The sequence below is a fragment of the Bison bison genome, unplaced genomic scaffold (assembly GCF_000754665.1).
Source record: "Bison bison bison isolate TAMUID 2011002044 unplaced genomic scaffold, Bison_UMD1.0 scf7180017864184, whole genome shotgun sequence".
NCBI classification, from domain to species: domain Eukaryota; kingdom Metazoa; phylum Chordata; class Mammalia; order Artiodactyla; family Bovidae; genus Bison; species Bison bison.
Window position 1 is genome coordinate 3174426 of NW_011494756.1, and position 20895 is coordinate 3195320.

Here is a 20895-nt window from a genome sequence, read left to right on the forward strand (position 1 = left end):
CCGTTGCCGGGACATCGGGGATCGCTGGCGCCGGGATTCCCGATCCCCACCCCGAGAAGCCCTCCCCAAGGGCCGCCTAGATCGCGCGGGGAGGAACGGCAGCGGCCGGGCTTCACCAAGTCGGCTCCCGAGACCGCTCCTGGTGGTTAAGATTCCGCAGGCAGTCCCGATCTGCGCCCGGGGATTCGGCGGGAAGGTGGTACGCGGGGCCAGGCTTCGCCCGGAATTGCCTGGCCTCCGCTGCATCGGCGTGGCTGCGCCTCACCCCCGGGAATTAAAGGCTGCGCTGGCCCAGCTTCCGGAGTTGTCAGATTGGGGATGCCCATGGCTGCATGGTGTTCAGTCCTATCGCGGCGGCATTCCTGTGCAGTGGTGTGCCTGCGTGGTCAGCATGTATTACCGTGTCTGGAATTGCGATGATGCAGATAATATTGAGAGCGATTTGTTCTGTTCTTTCCCCACCCCTTATTAGAGAAAAATGTAAATACAGAAGAGTTTACTGAAGAGAATAGTGTTCACGACACGACAGTCTCAGAATTTTATTCTTGCGTGGGATGGTTTGTACTTGAGCTAAGGCTGTACCCATTGTGTCACTTAACCGTATGTTTAGTTTTTCATTTTCACTTAGAAATCATTCCTAAATATCATTTCTATTTTTTGTTTCTTCTTTTTATTGGCTGCCTAAACCATCGTTGTGTAGGTCCTGTAAATTACTTAACTATTACCGACAACGAGACGTTTAGAGTGTTTGTGGATTTTTGCTTCATTTTAATGTTCCAAACAATACTTTGATAAACCTTTCTTTAAAAAAATATTTAAGTTGATTGCATGGTGCTTAGTCGCTAGGTCGAGTCAGACCCTTTGGGAAAACCTTGGGGTTTTCCAGACAAGAATACTGGAGTGGGTTGCCGTTTTCTTCTCTTGGACTAATTCTGAGAAGTGAAGTTATTAGAATAGATCCTGTGATCTTTTGGGGTCTTTTTAAGTCTTCATACACATGGCCAAATTGTTTTGCCAAAAAAGTTTTAGTAATTTCCATCATTTTGACTGTGCCTTTTTCACCAAAAGTAATTCTTTTTTACGATATCAACCGGCAAGGTTGAGCCTCTTTGGATTTGTGTGTGTGTGTGTGTGTGTGTGTGTGATAGTGATATGTGATGATTGCACTTGCTTGACTTTGAGCACGTCAGAGGATGTTAGAATGTGTGTATGTGTGTTGTTGGAGTTACTGCATCGGCCTTGACTGAATGTTAGAGCCGGATGATCCCTTAAGCGATAGTCTGTCTTAAGTGATCTTCTGGCATAACTCCCTTATTTTACAAATGAAGAACCCCAGGGCCTGGAGAGGTGGAATGGTGAATAATCCAAGCACACTGCTAATTAAGTACGGAGCTGGGATTAGAACTCAGGTTTCCCGCATCCCAAGTGTGTAGTCTTTACACATGTGGTCTCGCACTGCGCAGTGACATTCTCAGGATTAGAATTTAGAGATACTTATGCCCCTGGATTACTCGGTTGTTTTATTTACTTCTTTTTATTGTAGTTGATTTACAATATTGTGTTAGTTTCAGTTGTACAGCAAAGTAATTCGGCTGTATACATGTATGTATGTAATAGGTGTATATATATATATATGTGTAATATTTTACATGTATGTATATATTTCCATAGTCTACTGTTTTAGAATTGTGCCACATAACAGAGATTGTAATCCTGAGTGATCTGTAGCACTAAAAAGTGGGAAAAGTGACTATTTTCATGGCCAGGACTAGAAATTCATTATTTAGAGTCACCGTCCCTTCAAGGTTTTTTTGAAGGTTGTTTTCAGATTCGTTATATGTTGGAATAAAATATCTAATAAGTTACAATTTATATTCTGACACGTGGTTAATACTTCATTGTTGGTTTTCATCTGTTAACCCTTGAAGATGTTTTAAAACTTTTTGTTGCTTTAAGATCAGAGAACAATGGTGGGAATGGCAATCCATTCCAGTATTCTTGCCCGGGAAATCCCATGGACAGGGAAACCTGATGGACTACAATCCATGGGGTTGCAAAAGAGTTGGACACGAGTTAGAGACTAAACAGCAAGGACAGCTCTCCACAACAGAGGCAGGGGCTGGGTGTGCTAGACACCCCAGGATGGAGCTGAAAGTGGGGCCCTTTCCCTAGCCAATAAAATTCCAGGTGTTCACAGAGCCAGACAATCAGTATGTTGCAAATACACAACTTTTTTCTTTTTTTTTTGGCGAGAGGCGCTCTGGATGTGCAGAGGGCCAAGTCAGCGTAGCACCTAGGAGAGCAGGGAGGAAGGTAGCCCCTTGTGGGTGGGAAGGAGGGGTTGGTTTGAAGCCTTCAGAGAGGGTCATGTATCCACTGTCTGGAAAGGGAAATCCATGGAGAGCTGTTTTTCACCATGTCTCCTGCCCTCCCTGACACTCACGTATTAGCCTACAGCTGTGTTTACTTGGGTTGTAGTACTAGGTTTCACTGCAGTTTTTTCCTTTGCAATCTTTTTTCCACCCTAAACTGTAAATGGGGGAAAGTTTACAGTGAACATTGCCAAGAAACAAGGAGTTGGATGTCTTTGCTCAATGACATAAGTCAGTCATATTAAATATATATATATATATATTTTTCCGTTTGACCATTTTTATATATTTCCACAGGCTTAATTTATAATCCTTTGTCACTTTAGGTATCCACCCTCCCCCCAACCCAGTGCTGTGTGTGTGTTAGTTGCTCAGTCGTGTCCAACTCTTTGTGACCCCACGGACTGTAGCCTTCTAGGTTCCTCTGTCCATGAAATTCTCCAGGCAAGAATACTGGAGTGGGTTGCCATTCCCTTCTCCAGGGGATCATCCCAACCCAGGGATCAAACCCAGATTCTTTATCATCTGAGCCACCATGGAAGGCCCCACCCCCAAATAGACCTCTCACTGTGTCTCTGGCCATTCCCCAGGTTTAACGAGAGCATCTTGACTTATTCAGAAGGGCAGCTGTACCTCTGAAAGTGCCCCGGCTTTAGGATCAAGCCTTAGCTCTGCTCACCACCACCCAGGGTTACTCTGAATTGCTCAGGAATCTCACGTGGCCTGGCACCTAGTGGGATGAATATAGTTTGGTTCTTCACCCCGCTCCCCTTTCTTCTACCTGAAAAAACCTCTGCCAGGGCAGTCAGCAGATGTTCTCATACCAGACCTCTCAGGAGCTTCTGCCGGGAAATATACTGCTTTTGATTTAATAGCCATTTATGAGAGTAGGTCGTTTAAAACAAGCCTGAGTAGGAGTCGGGAGGGAGAGGAGGCCTAGAGGGTGATTACGGCTTTAATTTTGAACAGAAATTTTATCAAGGTGACCCTGAAGCAAGGAAGCCTTTTTCCTCTTACGTGTTTATGGTTCAAGAGGCTTTTTCTTCCTTCAGAAACAGAACTGTTCCTTCTCCCTTATCCAATTTAAAAGATGAAAACTTAAAATTACGTGAGCCAAGTCATGGGAAAAATTGTGGTGTCGAGACCAATTTACTCACACAAAATGGATTTATGGGCGAGTCGTTAAGTAACCAAGAGTACCACGGAAGCCTAATGAAGACGAATGTAAAAGATACACTTTCCTAAAGTGATGGATAAAATGTGTTTGAAGCAACCATCCTCTTTACAAAGAACTTAAAAAAAATTTTTTTTTCTAAAAGATTTAGCACAATATTGATGTTCTAGGGAGTAGATGAGTACTAGTCTCTTCTTTTACATGACTTCCAGTCTTTTCAGGGAGAAAAGATTCATTTAAAAAAAAAATAAGGTATATGAAAGAGAATAAATAATGACAGGTAACCAAGTAGGGGGAGGAAATGGCAACCCACTCCAGTATTCTTGCCTGGGAAATCCCATGGGCAGAGGAGCCTGGTGGGCTACAGTCCACGGGGTCACAAAAGAGCTGGACACAATATAGCGACTAGACAACAACTGCCAGATGGTAAACTGTGATGCCAGGACTCAGTGAGAGGGCCTGTCTGCAATCTGTAGTCGATCATATCTCTGCTTCAGAGCTTCCCAGGGTCCCCGTCATTGACACAAGTATTTCCCACGCTGCCCAGTTTAGAAGAGTCCCCTAGGCTTTGGCACAGATTCCTGGGTCCCGCCCCAGCACTACTGAGTCAGGATATCCAAGTGATGTAGGTGATCCACGTGTGGCCCTGACCTGCAGGCTCGGGGCCATGCGGTCAGCCTGACTTGCCCTGCTCCTGCATTGGTGGCCCTGCTCCCGTCTGCAGCTGCTGCTTGTCGTCCAGGCATAGGGGAGCATTTTCCCTTCAAACTCAAACACTGTCCGATGCCTTCGCTCAGATTTCTCTCCTTTTAGGCTCCTGCTGCTAAGTCGCTTCAGTCGTGTCCAACTCTGTGTGACCCCATAGACGGCAGCCCACCAGGCTCCACCGCCCCTGGGATTCTCCAGGCAAGAACACTGGAGTGGGTTGCCATTTCCTTCTCCAATGCATGAAAGTGAAAAGTGAAAGTGAAGTCGCTCAGTCGTGTCCGACTCTTAGCCACCCTATGGACTTCAGCCCACCAGGCTCCCCTGTCCATGGCATTTTCCAGGCAAGAGTACTGGAGTGGGGTGCCATTGCCTTCTCTGCCTTTTAGGCTGGTAGACTCCTTTTACTCCATACTCAGCTCAGGTTCACCCCCAGGAATCTTTCTTTGATCTGCCAGGCCTGGGCTAAATGAGTCTTCTCTATGTGCTATTCCCTGGATAATTTTATCCAAATGCATACGACTTTGAAAAGCTTCTCCAGTACTTCCCAGGTGGTCCAGCAGTTAAGACTCTGGGCTCCCAGTGCAGGTGGCTAGGATTCGATCCCAGGTCAGGGAACTAAATTGCACATACTTCAACTAAAGGTCCCGCATGCCACAGCTAAGACCCAGAGCAACCAAATAAATACATAAATAAAAAGAAATAAATATTAAAAAAAACCACCAGCAACCCTCCTTTTGCATGTTTCTGCCCCCTTTGGAGTGTCAACTCTTATTGGTATTATATCCCCAGTTGGTGCTGCATAAAGATCTAAAGTGTTGAATGCCTTCAGGAAGTGATCAGTGTTAATTGGGGTAAAGATGAGGCTTAATGGCAGAACTTAGAAGAATGTATCTGCTTTTTTAAAAGGCGAGGAAAGACAGTAACATTTTAAAAATAACTAATATCAGTTGGGCAAACTATCAGTCTAGGTTAAAATTTATCTTTAACTTTTTTTTTAAGAAATGAAAAATTTTATTTGAGTCAAATTTGAGGGTCATAACCCAAGAAGAGCGTCTCAGAAAGCAATGAGAACTTTTCTCTATTGACTTTTAACTTCAGACAAGGTAGTTAATAGATTTTCATGTCAGAATGCATCTTGGTGAGGTTTTTAAGCAGAAAATGAACAACTAGTTTTCTGTCAATATTGTAGATGAAGAAGCTGGCATAATGGGATTTAGCATCTGACAGGAAATGAGCTTAAGATTCAATGAGTGAGTCTCTATGGGGCCTTCAGCCCCTCAGCCACAGAACAATGCATGTTCTATAGAGAAATAAGGCACTTTATAGATAAATGGGAAGATTTATTTCTTTTTACTAAACTCACTAAAGGTACTGAATCTGCTACAGTATTTACTTTGTAATTTTTTTTTTCCTTGGGCTCAAAACAGCATAAATAACTTTGTTATGTGGCCTGAGTCATGAATGAATAGTGATTGTCCTGAATAGTAATTGAAATGTCAGTTATCTGTTGAACCTGTGTAGCTAAAAAAATAAACTGGCAATTGAATGGAAAAGGTAAGATTTACTGAGCAAAATAATTAGTTGATCACATTAAAAAAAAATCCTTCACCCTTGAGGGGGTGGAATGGATGATGGATGGGCCAAGTACCAGCCCCAAATTCAAGAATAGTTTTTGAAATTTGTATTTTATTTAATTTGATATGTTTTTTTTTTTTCTTGGTTAAAGAAAATTATTTTACTTCGGTTACAATAACTTTTTGCTCACACTCTTAAACAAGAGGGTTTCCCTGGTAGCTCAGCTGGTAAGGAATCTGCTTGCAATGCAGGAGATCTTGATTCCTGGGTCAGGAAGAACCCCTGGAGAAGGAATAGGCTACCCATTCCAGTATTCTTGGACTTCCCTGGTGGCTCAGATGGTAAAGAATCTGCCTGCAATGTGGGAAACTGGGTTCAATCCCTGGGTTGGGAAGATTCCCCTGGAGGAGGGCATGGCAACCCACTTCAGTATTCTTGCCTGGAGAACCCCCAGAGACAGAGGAGCCTGGCGGGCCACCATCCATGAGGTTGCAGAGTCAGACGCAACTGAGAACTAAGCAAAATCACTTTGTGCTTATGCTCTTAAACAAGAGTCTAAGTTCTTCTAGATTCTAAAATCTGTAAGGTGAGAGCCTGTGTGTACGGTTTTTGAATTCTTTTGCAGAGTGTGTCCATAAAAATTGTTAAACAAGGAAGAGTCAATAAAATCTAGCATTCTAGCTTGCCCAGACTGCTGCTGAGTCTACATAGATTCATGCTGAGAAAACCTCCATACAGTGATCTTCAGCCTGAATTCAGATCATTTGAGTGGAGAAACTTGGAGTGAAATAAGTAGTGCTATTAATGGAAGAATGGTTAATGAAAAGTTTTGATTGAAAACACAAAACCCAACGCAAGTTCTTGAGGCAAGTCTTTCACGTATTGTACCCATGCTTTTTTCAGTGTGATGCTCTATGGCTACTGAATACAAGTGATATTGAGTATGACTGAAACAGAAGAATCAGTTTCCCAAGTTTTGCTTAAGTAACTGCAGCTTTGTTATATTTGTTTACTGAAGTATTTTGAAAGCACGAACTTATAAAACAGGATGAATTTTTATTAAAAAATATATTAAAGGCACGATGGGTAGCTATGTATGTCTGTGATTGATTTGGGTGTATAATGCTGTTTCCCTACTTTAGACCCCTATTATACTGGATTTTTTTTTTGTCATAGAGTTTATTTGCCATAATAGGATAAATAAAAACCTTTGGCTACATTAGCAGCTTTCAGGAGGCAACATAAAGATGTGATTAAGACATGGGCTGGCCATCTACTTACTGGCTATGTGACCTTGAACAGGCTGTTTAGCCCTTTCTGTCTCTAGTCATCTGTAAAATGAGGTTAAAACAACACCTACCTCTGAGCGCTAAGTGGATTAATACATGTGAAGTGCTTACATAAGTGCTGGCCTGTAGTACATTCAAATATTAGCTTTCAATTATGATTATAATTCTCTCTAGAGATACTGTTTTGACATCAGTTGTTGTAAATACTCCATAAACAGTGGCTTTAAAACATGACTGATTCAAACTTGGACGTTGATTTTGCCACATTTGGGGCACTTTTATTTCATCTTTCTGGGCCTTTATTTTCATCAGCAAAATGGGGATTTTAAAACCTTCCCAGGGTTCTTGTAAAGATGACATTTGGTAGGTTCCGAAGGATCGTAGCAGAGCACTCAGCATAAAACAAGTGTTGGGTGAGTGGTGGGAATGGGTATATTGACTGTGCGGGGAACCGTGATGACAAGTGATTAGGAACAGGGACTCCGGAAGCCCGGGGCTGTTCTGTGAGGAGGCTGTGGATGAGGTAATGTGTATAAACCCTTAGCTTAGGATCTGGCTTCTGGAAGGTACTGGAATCTGGTTAGCTGTCGTGTTAAGGCCATGGTGGTGGAGTACTGTTGATTCTGCACATGTGGCCCTCTGACACTTGATTTCCTATAAACACCCTAAGGGCTTCCTGGTTTTTTTGCTGACTACCTTTGGCATTGCCTTCATTGCCCTTTCCAGGTTTCTGATCAGGATTGCTACAATGAGTCTGCGGAAGCAAACGCCCAGTGACTTCCTGAAGCAGATCATTGGGCGACCAGTTGTGGTGAAGCTAAATTCGGGAGTGGATTATCGAGGTAAGACTTCTGGGCTTTATCCCTACTGCTGTTTGCTAAAGAAGTAACAAAGTACCCAGTAGACCAAAAAAGCCTTGGTTGTCAACAGATTTTACGCCCACTTCTTTTCCTACCCCGGAGACAGTTCATTTTAGAAAGATAACTGACCACAGAGCGTGTGTCTGTGATTTCTGGCCGGATCTGGGGCTCCTGTCTCTGCTTTGGGATTCGTGTGCCTGCATGCCTGGTGATAGCCAGGCTTGAGTAACTGGATTCTGAAGAACTCCTTGGCCCAGTCACATTTGTTTTTGTGGAAGTAGTCAAGATTGGCGAGCAGCTATTTAGGCAGTTGTCATTTCACAGCGTGAACTTCCCACTCACGTAATGTGTGGGGTGTCCAAAGACATCTTGTTCTTGGAGAGAATGAAGTGCCCCTTTTAAGAGGCTCTGACACTGCTGAAACTAACTTTGTGGAAGAAAGGTATCCAGTTTCACTTTCCGAAATAACTAAATTCCTAACCTTCCAAAATTAAGATATGTTAAATTACTGGGAATATTTCACAATTGTAGATAGCTAATTCATTAGCAGAGTTGTAAAGCTTTTTCTTGCTCACTCTCCTGAATAATGATTCTAGTCTCTTGAGATTTTTCCACTTTCCACACATGCAAAACTTAATTTTATTGAGAGATTACTATGGGTCCAGTGTGCATGAATCACTTTAATTTTTATCTTGTCATCAGGTAAATCCTTTTGAGATCTCTGTTGATTATCCCCACCTAGTAAGGGAGGACCTAGGACTCAGACTTAAGCTTGACTCAAAAGCCTTGTTAAGAAATACTCTGCTGTCTATGTATTAGTTTCTGAACATTAATAACATATCTCCAGTGTAATTTGATTTTTGTAATGGAATTAGAGACTTTATACTGAATGGTGGTGGTTTAGTCACTAAGTTGTATCTGACTCTTGGGACCCTATGGACTGTAGCCCTCCAGGCCCCTCTGTCCGTGGGACTCTCCAGGCAAGAATACTGGAGTGAGTTGCCATTTCCTTCTTCAGGAGATCTTCCTGACCCAGGGATCAAACCTGCATCCCCTGCATTGGTAGGCGGGTTCTTTACCCTGATCCACCAGGGAAGTCTGTACATAGAAGAAAGCTGCTGCTGCTAAGTCGCTTCAGTCATGTCCAACTCTGTGCGACCCCATAGACGGCAGTCCACCAGGCTCCCCCATCCCTGGGATTCTCCAGGCAAGAACACTGGAGTGGGTTGCCATTTCCTTCTCCATTGCATGAAAGTGAAAAGTGAAAGTGAAGTCTCTCAGTCACGTCCGACTCCTAGTGACCCCATGGACTGCAGCCTACCAGGCTCCTCCATCCATGGGATTTTCCAGGCAAGAGTACTGGAGTGGGTTGCCATTGCCTTCTCTGAGAAGAAAGCTAAATCTCCCCAAATTCCACCATCCAGAGATAATCAGCCTTACCCACTTGGATCTGTCTCCATAGAAGCATAGTTTTACATAAGTGGGATCAGTTGTATGTGCATTCTGGTTTTTTTTTTTTAACATTAGAAAAATGCCTTCAGTTCTCTCATGATACAGACAGTTGAATGGCTGCAGAGGAGTACCATGAGTGTATGGACCACAGTTTTATTTTTGTGGGCTAGGGCTAGGATCTCAGAGTCAGAGAGGGTACCAACTGGCCCCTATCAGGGCAGATGGTTTGTTCTTGTCTGTGTTTTTCTCAATTCTTGGGTTAGCCTTGCTTTCGACTTTTCCATTCTAGTTCCACAAGTAATAACTCCTTTCATTTGTATTTCTCTGATTAGTAAGTTACAGCAACCTTTCATATGGGTATTAACTGTAATTTTTCTCCTTTTATGAATGTCTGGCCATGGCTTCTATGTATTAGAAGAATATGTACACTATTGAGGGCATCCTATAAAGAATGTGGTTAAATAAAAATACTGGGGGGAAAAGCCAGCTCTCTGTATCAATTTCCCTTCAACCTTGTTAGATTAAAATACAGGAGAGGATCATATTTACAACCTCTAGGAACCTTTTTCTTAAAAAAAAAAACAACCCTTTGCTGTGAGAATATTTTTATTAGAAGGGAAGATTTTATTTTAAATGCTTTTAATTAATTTTCAAACATTTATGTAGCTTGTCTCAGAAGTTTCTTGCTCACTTATGGCTGTGGTTTAGATATAGCAGGAAAGAAACCATAAAGTTGTAGCTTCAGCTTTTCTTCTGATAGGAAATAATTATTAATTATTCCCAATCCATGCTGATGTTTTGAAAGTTCGCAGCCTGTAGGAGGGTTTGTTAGCTTACTGTCTTGGGCTCTTATCACAGACACACACAGTTTTGAAAAGAAACTTTTTGTTGAGAGGATAATGGGGGCAAAGGCAGAGAGTGAGGAGCATATTAACGAAATTGAGACTAAATGGAACTGTCGACTTGGTTAATCGAATCAAGTTTGTAGTATTTGTTTTTACTTAAATTGTCTTTCTGGAAAATGCTACTTGAAATTAGAAACTCAGAAGTCAGTGGTTTACATATCTTAGTCTTTTTAAATGAAGGATCATCAGATCAAATCTTGCAAAATTGATGCCATGTTAACACAATTGAAAAGATTCACTTGAACAATTTCCTAAAAAGCCTGGGATGTTTTGGCAGTTTTTCTGTATCTGTCCGGATTGGGAAAGATTCTGCGTGGAGCGACAGGGAGAGGGGTGTCCTGTGAAGCAGCCTGGGGCCTGCGCGCTCACATCTCGCTTCACCGGGAGTCCCAGCGTGAAGATGTTCTTTCAGGACACCTGTTGTCTCCTCTTCTCCATTATTTTAACACGTTGTGGAGACTTCCTTTTAACCCTGGACCACATTCATCTGCTGCACGGGATGTTGTGACAGAACGAGATAAACCGGCCAGAGCCATATTTCCCTTAGTGGCCAAAGTCAGAAATGCCATGCCGGGGGTGTGAGGAGGCGTGGCTCGTGCTCATTTGTTCGCGCCTAACTGCCTGCTCCTGTCTTTAGCTGTCAAAGAATGGGATTTTACTTGGAATATTCTTTCTGTGTTGCTTTTGTGAAGGTTTTAAAAGTTTGCCATTGTTGCCACGCATCCATTGAGGAAGGCAGCAGCTCCTTGTTTTTGCTGCCAGCAGTTGTGGGTATGCGATGGCCTTGGTGCTGTACGGGCCTTGGCCTCCATTCAGACCGAGAGAAAGCAAAGACTTTTTGTGCTTCCCTCTATTGAGTTGCATTTACAGTGTAAATTTTTATATTAAGCATGTAAGAGCTAATGAATGAAGAGATTGTCAGCTCTCAGGTATACCCTGTAATTTTCAACTCTTTTGCTTTGTGTGTCTCCTCTTTGAATCCGTCTGCAGGGGTCCTGGCTTGCCTGGATGGCTACATGAATATAGCCTTGGAGCAGACAGAGGAGTATGTAAATGGACAGCTGAAGAATAAGTACGGGGATGCATTTATCCGAGGAAACAATGGTAACAGCCCTTCACTCTACAGTTATATAGCATCCACAATAGGCCTCTTTATAATCAGATCACCAGCAGGTTTACTGGATAATTCAGTTTTAGTTTTGCTTTGTTGGTTTTTAAATTCTAATTTCCTGTAAAATCTTTGCTGTGGCCATTTTTTCTTTTAGGTGCTTCACGGCATTTTGGAACTAGAAATTCTCTTTTTCCCTCCCTGTGCTTGACGAGGGCCTTGGTACACTGGCGCTGAGCTCTGTTCTCGGATACAATGTGTTATATTCCCCCAATGCCGTCTTTCACCTGGCAGTTGGAACTCTGGCTCTGAGAATGGCCAGTATTTCCCTGCTACCTTTGGTTTGCATCATTTGACAGTTAACTTGTCCTGTTTCTCTGTCAAGCTTTGAAATGCTTTTCTTGTGGGAGATTTGAATCCCTTAGTTTGGCAAAGATGACCAAAGAGGAAATATGGCTCTGCAGGTACTCAAGGGAAGACCTCAAAACTGTGGGGATTTATCCTTTGACCCATCCCTGCTTTTTGGTCTCATCTCCCAAATGGAGTTCTGCGACTCTAGATTTCTGTTTTTTTATTATTGTGCATCCTCCAGTTCTGGATAAGTTCTTCCACCTCCTTACAATTGGATCTCTTTGCTGTGAACTAAACATCCTGACTTTTATGGTAGATATTCTATCTCCTGTCTATACAGTACCATATTGCTTCACATTATGTCTTCATTTTATTTTATTTAAAAATTTGTTATTAAAGTAGTTGACTTACAGTATTGTGTTTCTGGTGTATAGCAAAGTGATTCAGTTATATACACATACACACACATATACACACACACACACATATATAACTGAATGTATATATATTATTTTAAGATTTTTTTCCATTATAGTTTATAAAATTGAATATAATTCCCTGTCCTCTACAGTAGGACCTTGTGGTTTATCTGAATTTGTTGTTGTTGTTCAGTGGCTCAGTTGTGTCTTTTTTGCGACTTCATGGACTGCAATACACCAGGCTTCCCTGTCCTTCACCATCTCCTGGAGTTTGCTTAAACTCATGTCCATTGAGTTGGTGATGCTATCTAATCATCTTGTCCTCTGCATCCCCCCTCTCCTTTTGCCTTCAATCTTTCCCAGCATCAGGGTCTTTTCCAATGACTCGGCTCTTCCCATCAGGTGGCCAGAGTTTTGGAGCTTCAGCTTCAGCATCAGTCCCTCCAATGAGTATTCAGGGTTTATCTCCTTTAGAATTGATTGGTTTGATCTCCTTGCAGTCCAAGGGACTCTCAAGAGTCTCTTCCAACACCACAGTTCAAAAGCATCAGTTCTTTGGTGCTCAGCCTTATTAATGGTCCCACTCTTAAGTCTGTTCATGACTACTGGAAAAACATAGCTTTGACTATACGGACCTTTATATAAATAAAAACTATATAGAGAGATATCTACATAAAGATAAAACTATATGTCTCTCTTTATAGTTTTTATCTATGTATAGTAGTTTATATCTGCTATTCCTAAACTCCTAATTTATCTGTTCCCACTTCCTCTGTGGTAATCATGAGCTTGTTTTCGGTATCTGCTTCAGTTTTGTAAATAAGTTCATTTGTATCATTTTTTTCGATTCCACATATAAGTGATACCATATGATATTTCTTTTTCTCTATCTGACTTACTTCACTTAGTATGATAATTTCTGGGTCCATGCATGTTGCTGCAAGTGGCATTATTTTGTTCTTTTTTATGGCTGAGTAATATTCCATTGTATAGTATTCCATGTACCCTTCTTTATCCATCTGTCTGTCATCTGTCAGTGGACACTTAATGTTGCTTTTATGTCTTGACTCTAGTAAATAGTGTTGCTATAAACATTTGGGTCACATCGTATCTTCCCTTTTTAGTTCTTCCAGTGTGAAGAAGAATAGGCCTCCTATTTTTAATATTGTTTTTATTTGACTTTCCACTCACGGAGAAATGTTAATGATCTTTCCTCATCTCAAGACAGCTGATAACAGCAGTCAGCTGTGGGTTCTGTGAGAGGTGATAAGGTGGATCCTTTCACATAACACTCAACATCTCAAACTTGGCCAGTTTCCTTGGGGTGTTTCCACTGTCCTTCTGATGCTTTCCTTTATATAACCTTTTCCATGGGGTAATTAGTGGTGGTTAGTTATCTTTAGACTCCATAATTCACATCCTAGGCTCTTAAAGAGGATCCTGGCTTATCTGATTAATCTGTACCATATCCTTTGATCAAGATATCTGTCAGTGTTCACTTTGTACAAAGCTGTCAGAATCGGGGTAGGCGCCAGGATGGAAGGGGTGGTAACCCCTGCTGGAAATTTGCCTCCCGTGAGCCGGTCAACCAATGTGGTCTGGTTCAGATGTGCCACACATACCCTGAAGAGTTTGTGTGGGTGGTCATGAGAGGACTAGCTGAGTAAGACTTTGGATAACACCAAAGGTTGACCCTTTACAGGGAACTCAGAAGAAGGACTTTGGTGTCTTTAACAAAAATTTAAAACTCCTCAGCTGTTGTTTACCCTGATGTAACTTTAAAAAAGTAAACAAGTTTAGTGATTATATTGAAGAGACGGATGCAACTAACTGTTTTTAGTCTGAAGTCTGGCCTGGTAGATTTACTAATATGCTTTGACTATAAGCGTAATTGTTATACCTGCAATTTATAAACCATTCTAAGATTCCAGAGACTTTCACATACATTTTATTTTATCCCCTTGTTCATGATTTGCAAGTCTAGCCAGATGTATGGCTAAGACCAGAACACAGTCCTCTGAGACATCAAACCCAGGTCTCAAATCATAAAATTAGCCTTACAGTAGTTCTAGAACTTCTTGTGTGGTTTGAAGATTACTCTGAAATCTGCAGAGGTATCAGGCTGAAGTCTGTATGTCGTTAAAACTGGCTGTTATACTTAAGAGCAGTTTGTTTCAGTTTGTTCATTTTTTTCTTTTCAGTGTTGTATATAAGTACACAGAAGAGGAGGATGTGAAGACACCAAGACACAGTACTTTTCATACCGAGATATATTTTTTATCAAGTTTTTTGTTTCTTCTGTCATATAATTTTTCCTCTTTTGAAATAGTTGGTGATTTTTCACTGACACATGATTGAGATACATGTGTAAACTTGTGGATTTAATTGTAAAGAGTTCTTTCATATTTAAGTTGCAGTCATTTTCTTTTACCTCTATGTCAGTGTGCAGAAAGCAAAAAGATTTTTTTTTTAAAGTGGAAAGAAAATTTTTTTCTCCCTACATGGAAGTTTTCAAGCAACGCCATTTGATCTGACTGCTTTGTCTGTGGGACTGACTGAAATGATGGGCGTGAGGCTAATAAAACTCTGTAGAGACGGCCTTCTCGTGTCCTCTCGTGTTTGCCATGCAGGTTGTTCTAAGGAAGACGTGCCACCAGGCGTCCAGTCTCAGGTCTGAGGCTGCGTAGTTTCCCCAAGACCAGACGCTCAGCCTCTGCTCCACCACCTTGATAGGAAATAGAATTGGGGGTCTCGTAGTGGTGCTTCCACAAAAGGAGTGGGGCGGTTCTGAGGGCTGCAGCCTGCCAGGCAGGTGGAAACACTCCTGTGATGCCAAGCCTGTGCACAGTCATTTTGCATCTTTTGGATGCAGTTCACCGGGTGGGTTTTCTTGCTCCCTTTTCGGAAGCTGGACTCCCACGCCGTCCTCTCATTTTGGGAACGTGGCGGGGAGGAGCCAGTCCTGTGCAGTCTGACCCATCATTTGCATGAAAGGGAGGCCTGGAGTTTGTAAACTCATTTCAGGTTCCAGTTGCTCGTCTGTGACGGGCAGAATTTCTCGGAGCCCTTGCTTAGGGAGGGGCTCCTGGAAAGCCTTTCTCTCCAGCTCCAGCTGAGTACCTCGTCCGGGAGCAGAGCTCCAGCAACCACGTCACTTGGCACAGGGCGGCTCCTCTTCATGTGGCTCCCGCGGGGAGGGTTTCCCACTCTGTTTACGCACTTCCCTCAACCCTGCTGTATTCCCTGAACGGTTTACGCTGGCTCTCAGAGCAACAAATACATCTGGGCACTGCGGCTGAAGGAACCTGAGACAATGGTGTGGCCATCATGTTGGTCTTCCGCCTGCAGCCGTCTGCCTTCTGCACTGCAGGCCTGTGCCAGGAGCCCCCCTGTGAAGCTGCACCCGTTTCCTGGCTGAAGGATGTGGGGGCAGGATGAGGAAGGAGAGGAGAGAAGAGTCTGGAGAGGCATGTGTGATATTTTGTCTGGTTTTAGCTTAAAGATCACAGAGTGATTGGAAACAATTATTTTTTAATTAATAACCCCGGGAAAGCGAACAGCAGTGTTTCACAAGGTCTTACTGTGTGCACACCAAAAATAAAACCATGCTTCAATAATTTATCACTCCCTGACAGGGGCTTGAAAAGGGTTCGGTCTCTAAGTACAAACCACCAATTTGCTCTTTTATAAATGACGTCGTCTAAGGGGAAAATGAATGTCCTTCCAAGTGGAGCACACGTGTTCTCATTTGTTTTGTAGAAGATGGGGCTGCCAGGTTCCCGCACCCCTTCATTCGCTCACATCAGCTGCTTCTAAAAGCAATTCTGTTGTTATCGCCCACCAGTCTGTAGCATCCTGTTTTTACTAACTTCTCCCCTGACCTCCCTTTTGGTATTATGTCTTTATTTCCCCCTTGCCATCTCTGTCTGTTCTAATAGCTCTATGGTGGAGTAGTGTTTTCAACCATGGAACTACTTTTAATCAAGATCAACTTCAGGAAATGCTGCCGTTTTTATGGTAACAAAGGACTGTATTATTCACTTGTACCAATGCGAGTTGTCCCCTGTGGATACCTTCATATCGTAGAACTGTGAAACAAAGTGTAAATGCTGAAATTACTTTTTTCTTGACTGCAGTCTCCTAGAGGTCAGTGAATGATTTCCAGTTACATTGTAGCAAAGACATTTGTTCCGAGTTGAAGAATTTTTCACTTGAGCAAATACATTTTTCCCTGTCTCTCTGACCCCAAATTCCAGCAACCAGCTCTTTATCTTGGGTTGTGACAAAAGTGTTTAGTGAGAAACAGAAAATTGTGCTTGACTTTTTTTTTTTTTTTTTAAAGGCTTTCTGACTTCATGTTCTGTTTTGGTCTTGTGAGCTGTTCCTCGGCTAATCTTCCAACAAGTTGAATTGATTCTTACTTCAAAACTGTTTATCCCCAAACAGAGCTGTTGACAAGTACAAATACAGATGGCAGGCATGTGCTGCGATCTCCACGTTCACGTCTCAGCATTCAGGAAGGGAATGCTATTGAGATGCTTTGCGTCTTCAGCCTTTTTATGCAGGGCGATGTGGAGAGCTTCATTATGTGACAAACAGTCCATGTTGAAGGGACTCGCATGAGGTCTGAGAATGCAGCAGTGATGACTTGCTGTGTGTGGTTTATCACCGTGGCGGTCGTAACAGTCTATAAGAATAGAAGCGGCCTCTGAGGGGAAACACCGTCCTTGATAATCACACTGACTCATGAGTGACCCCAGTACAGCATTCCAGGCCACAGGGCCAGTCTGTCCTCTTACTGTGGGCTGGCGCTGACCTTTGTCTTCAGGAAATGATCCTCAAAGTATGGGCCAGCTCTCCTATTCAGAGGCAAACCCCAGCTCGTTCTGTGGCCAGGACCGTTCTCCACTGCATTAACCCATCTTCTCTCTGCTAAAATAAATTTTTGGGAAAAGGAAGACAAACTACAGGCTTTGTCTCCCGTGACCTTGTTTCTGGAGCTCCTGCACTCCACAGCCTGTCTCTGACTGCCTTTACTAAGATGGCCCCATTCGTTGTTGAGCCAGACTCCATCTAAGAGCTAATAGCCTTGAGGGACTTCCCTGGTGGTCCAGTGGTGAAGAATTCGCCTTCCAGTGCAGGGGATGTGGGTTCAATCCCTGGTCACAGAACTAAGATCTCCCATGCCCCGGGGCAACAGAGCCTGCGAGCTGCAACTAAGTCCTGACACAGCTATAGATAAATAAGTAAATATTTTTTAAAAGTTGGAGTTAGGCTTAACCTCCAGGGTCTGAATATCCGGCAGCTAGTCTTATCCAGTTTGTGCAAGGACACGGCAGCGCACCCAGGCATGTCTCTGTAAACTGAGCAGCTTCAACTCCCCCGTTGCAGTCCCGTTAGCCACAGTGGGGGTGAGACCACAGAAGTGGGTGCGCAAGAAGGCACAGGCCAAGTGCTGGGACACTGGCTGTGACCCCCTCTCTCAGCCTGATTCCCTCATTTAGGAGATGGGAGAAGGGGCCAGGCAGTGGGTTAGGAGGAAGTGGTAGAAGTCACGTGTATTGAATGGTAAGTGTGGGCTGGCACTGTGCTAGGCCCTGTGGGGATAGTGAAGTATCAATAAACGTGACCCTGTTCATGCTCTCCATACTAAGTTTGTAGGTTTAGGTGTTTATGGGAGAAAAATGGCACTCTCCTTTCTTTTAATTGAACCAAGTGTTTGAGAATTCTTTTAAAATCTGAGCACTTTAGATGGATTTGATCATCTCAACTATATGTTCATATCTTGAATTCCAGATAACCTCAGGACTAGATAATTTTGAAATCTGATTATCTCCATCTGTTCATCCCGTTTCCTCACAGGCCCATATGGTTCAAATTCCTGTCTTCATACTCTTTTTTTTTTTCATCTAGTGAAAGCCAGATTTTCAGTTTTGAGTCATCTGTCTCACTAAAAGATTGTCTCTTCTTAGTAGTAATTTGGGAGTTATAGCAGATAGAAGGTGGATATATTCTAGGATCTTCATAAAATCATAAAACATTGGTGCAGTTGGAATAGACTAGTTTTCGAGGTCTTGTTTACAAAATTGTCAAATCCATATGGACTCCATTTATTCCAAGTTTTATAATGGAGTGGATGCCCGTGGGTTTGGCAAAATATTCTACCAATAATTTGGATTAAAGAAGAGGCCAGTTGGTGAAAAGTTTACATAAAATAATTTTAGAGAGACGGCTTTACTACCATTATGTGCATACAACATTCCAAATCACTATTCAGTGTTTACTGAAGTCCTACTGAACTTGTAATAATGAAGAAAATAAAAAATTGTAATCAGCTGGTTGAGTGGATAATGCTAGGATACTGGACAACTTTTTTTTTTTTTTTTTCCAGGCGGTGTGTCAATCATAAACAACCCTCAAATTCCAGTGGTTTGAAACAAATAAATGATTTCCACTCGTGCTGTGCAACCACAGGGGCTCGCAGGTGAGACTCTGCTCATGAGGTCACCTGGGGGCCCAGGCATAGGGTGCACATCTTATGTTTCCGCCACCTCAACATGACTCAAGGCTCTGTGCCCTGGGGGAAGAGTGGATAGCATGATGCCTGGCTCTTAAATGCTTCTGCTTGGGAGTCACAGGTCACTCCCACTCCCATCTCATTAGTCAAAGCAAGTTACGTGACCACGGTTTGCCTTACTTTTTCAGGAAAGTGTAATCATGGACCTTGAAGAAGAAGAAACCAGAAATACTGGTGAAGAGTCTTAATATTACCACTGCTGCTGCTGCCTGCTGCCAAGTCACTTCAGTCGTGTCCGACTCTGTGCGACCCCATGGACTGCAGCCTACCAGGCTTCTCCGTCCATGGGATTCTCCAGGCAAGAACACTGGAGTGGGTTGCCATTTCCTTCTCCAAATATTACCACAGTATGGGTATTAGGGTTCTCCAGAGAAACAGAGCCAATAGGGTGTGTGTGTGTGTGCATGTCAGTCTGTCTATCTATGGGAAAGTAGGGGGCTTTTATTTTAAAGAACTGGCTAACAGAATTGTGGAGGCTGCCAAGACCAAAATTTACAGGGTTGGCTGATGAAGACCTGGGGGAAGAATTGTAATTTGAATCCAAAGACAGTCTCCAGCTGAATTTTTCCTCCTGGGCAGGTCAGTTTTCTCCTAATGAAGTTTTCAACTGATTGCATGAAATCCAGCCACATTATTGGAGAGTAATTTTGCCTTACTCGAAATCTGCTGGTTTAAATGTTAATCTCATCTTACAAATACCCTTGCAGAAGCATCTAGAATGTTTGACCAAAAACCTCAGTACTGTGGCCTAGCCAAGCTGTCTCACAGAATTAGCCTTCACAGTATGTTAAACTGTATTTTTTTGCAATATGAATTTGTCTTACAGAAAGGAAGAAGTAGACCAAATTCAAAACTGCAAAATCTCAGATTTTTATTGCATTGAAAAAAAGCATTTCTTCTTTAAGACACATTGAGGGACCTGTGTTCCTGATGCCTTCACCACTTCTTCGTGAGATTCCAAAGGAAAATGGTGATTGCTCTGTAGTTTCTAAAGCTGGGTCTGGATCGATTGCTTTGCAGGATACCTTACAAATTCCCAATTACTATATTTCTAGATTTAAGAGAAAAAGCAGAAGATAAAATCTTTTCCATAGAGCAGGTCTGCATGATTCCAAACCAGACAAATAGGTGTTCTGTCCATATATTGTGGAGAGGCGTGGATCTTTTTAGTATATACGTCACAGCCATGCTCTGTGTCTGCTGTGTCTCAGAGGCACAGGGTATATTTCATCTAAAACTAGCCTCTTCACTTTTCAGACATTAGGTTTGTATGGCTCTCACTTTCAGTGGGGCTTCCCAGGTGGCGCTTACATGCCTGCCAGTTTAGGAGAACTAAGAGACGCAGGTTTGATCCCTGGTCAGGAAGATCCCCTGGAGAGGGGCATGGCAACCCACTCCAGTATTCTTGCCTGGAGAATCCCATGGACAGAGGAGCCTGGCAGGCTACAGTTCATAGGGTCGTGAAGAGTCAGACACGACTGAAGCGACTGAGCACAGACACACTTTCAGTGTACTTGAGACCCCTTGAGGTATCTGTATTCTGAGAAAGGGAACATGCTGCCTACTTGTTAAAGATGTCTCGTTAGGAGGACCTAATCTTTGAATTTGGCCAAGCCTGCCTCACATCCTCTCCTGAGTCCCTCTGGGATGAGCACAGATGCAAAGATTTCTGGGATCATTTCCTCTCCCGTAGGATCACACTCGGAGAAGGCAATGGCAGCCCACTCCAGTACTCTTGCCTGGAAAATCCCATGGACAGAGAAGCCTGGTAGGCTGCAGTCCATGGGGTCGCTAAGAGTCGGACACGACTGAGCGAGTTCACTTTCACTTTTCACTTTCATGTAATGGAGAAGGAAATGGCAACCCACTCCAGTATTCTTGCCTGGAAAATCCCAAGGACAGGGGAGCCTGGTGGGCTGCCGTCTATGGGGTTGCACAGAGTCGGACACTGAAGCAACTTAGCAGCAGCAGCAGCAGCAGCAGCAGCAGCAGCAGCAGGATCACACTTCCGCCTTGATTTCCCTTTGTGGTCACTGAACAAGGCAGTGCCCTTTCGCAGATGCTGAAGCCTGAGACGAAGAAGTTCTGTGATTTGCCCGGGTGAC

The 20895-nt window shown here is 43.0% G+C and overlaps 1 protein-coding gene across 1 annotated transcript in view; it reads left to right on the top strand.

Moving 5' to 3' along the window:
- The window catches only part of LSM6 (LSM6 homolog, U6 small nuclear RNA associated (S. cerevisiae)), a 17026-nt gene extending 2213 nt beyond the window's left edge, over window positions 1-14813 (top strand). Inside the window, exons 2-4 of the mRNA XM_010843680.1 lie at window positions 7845-7960; window positions 11326-11439; window positions 14415-14813. Of these exons, the coding sequence (XP_010841982.1) occupies window positions 7867-7960; window positions 11326-11439; window positions 14415-14449 (243 nt within the window). The 5' untranslated portion in view covers window positions 7845-7866 and the 3' untranslated portion in view covers window positions 14450-14813. The remainder of the gene's footprint in view (window positions 1-7844; window positions 7961-11325; window positions 11440-14414) is intronic.
- The last annotated feature ends 6082 nt before the right edge of the window (window positions 14814-20895 follow it).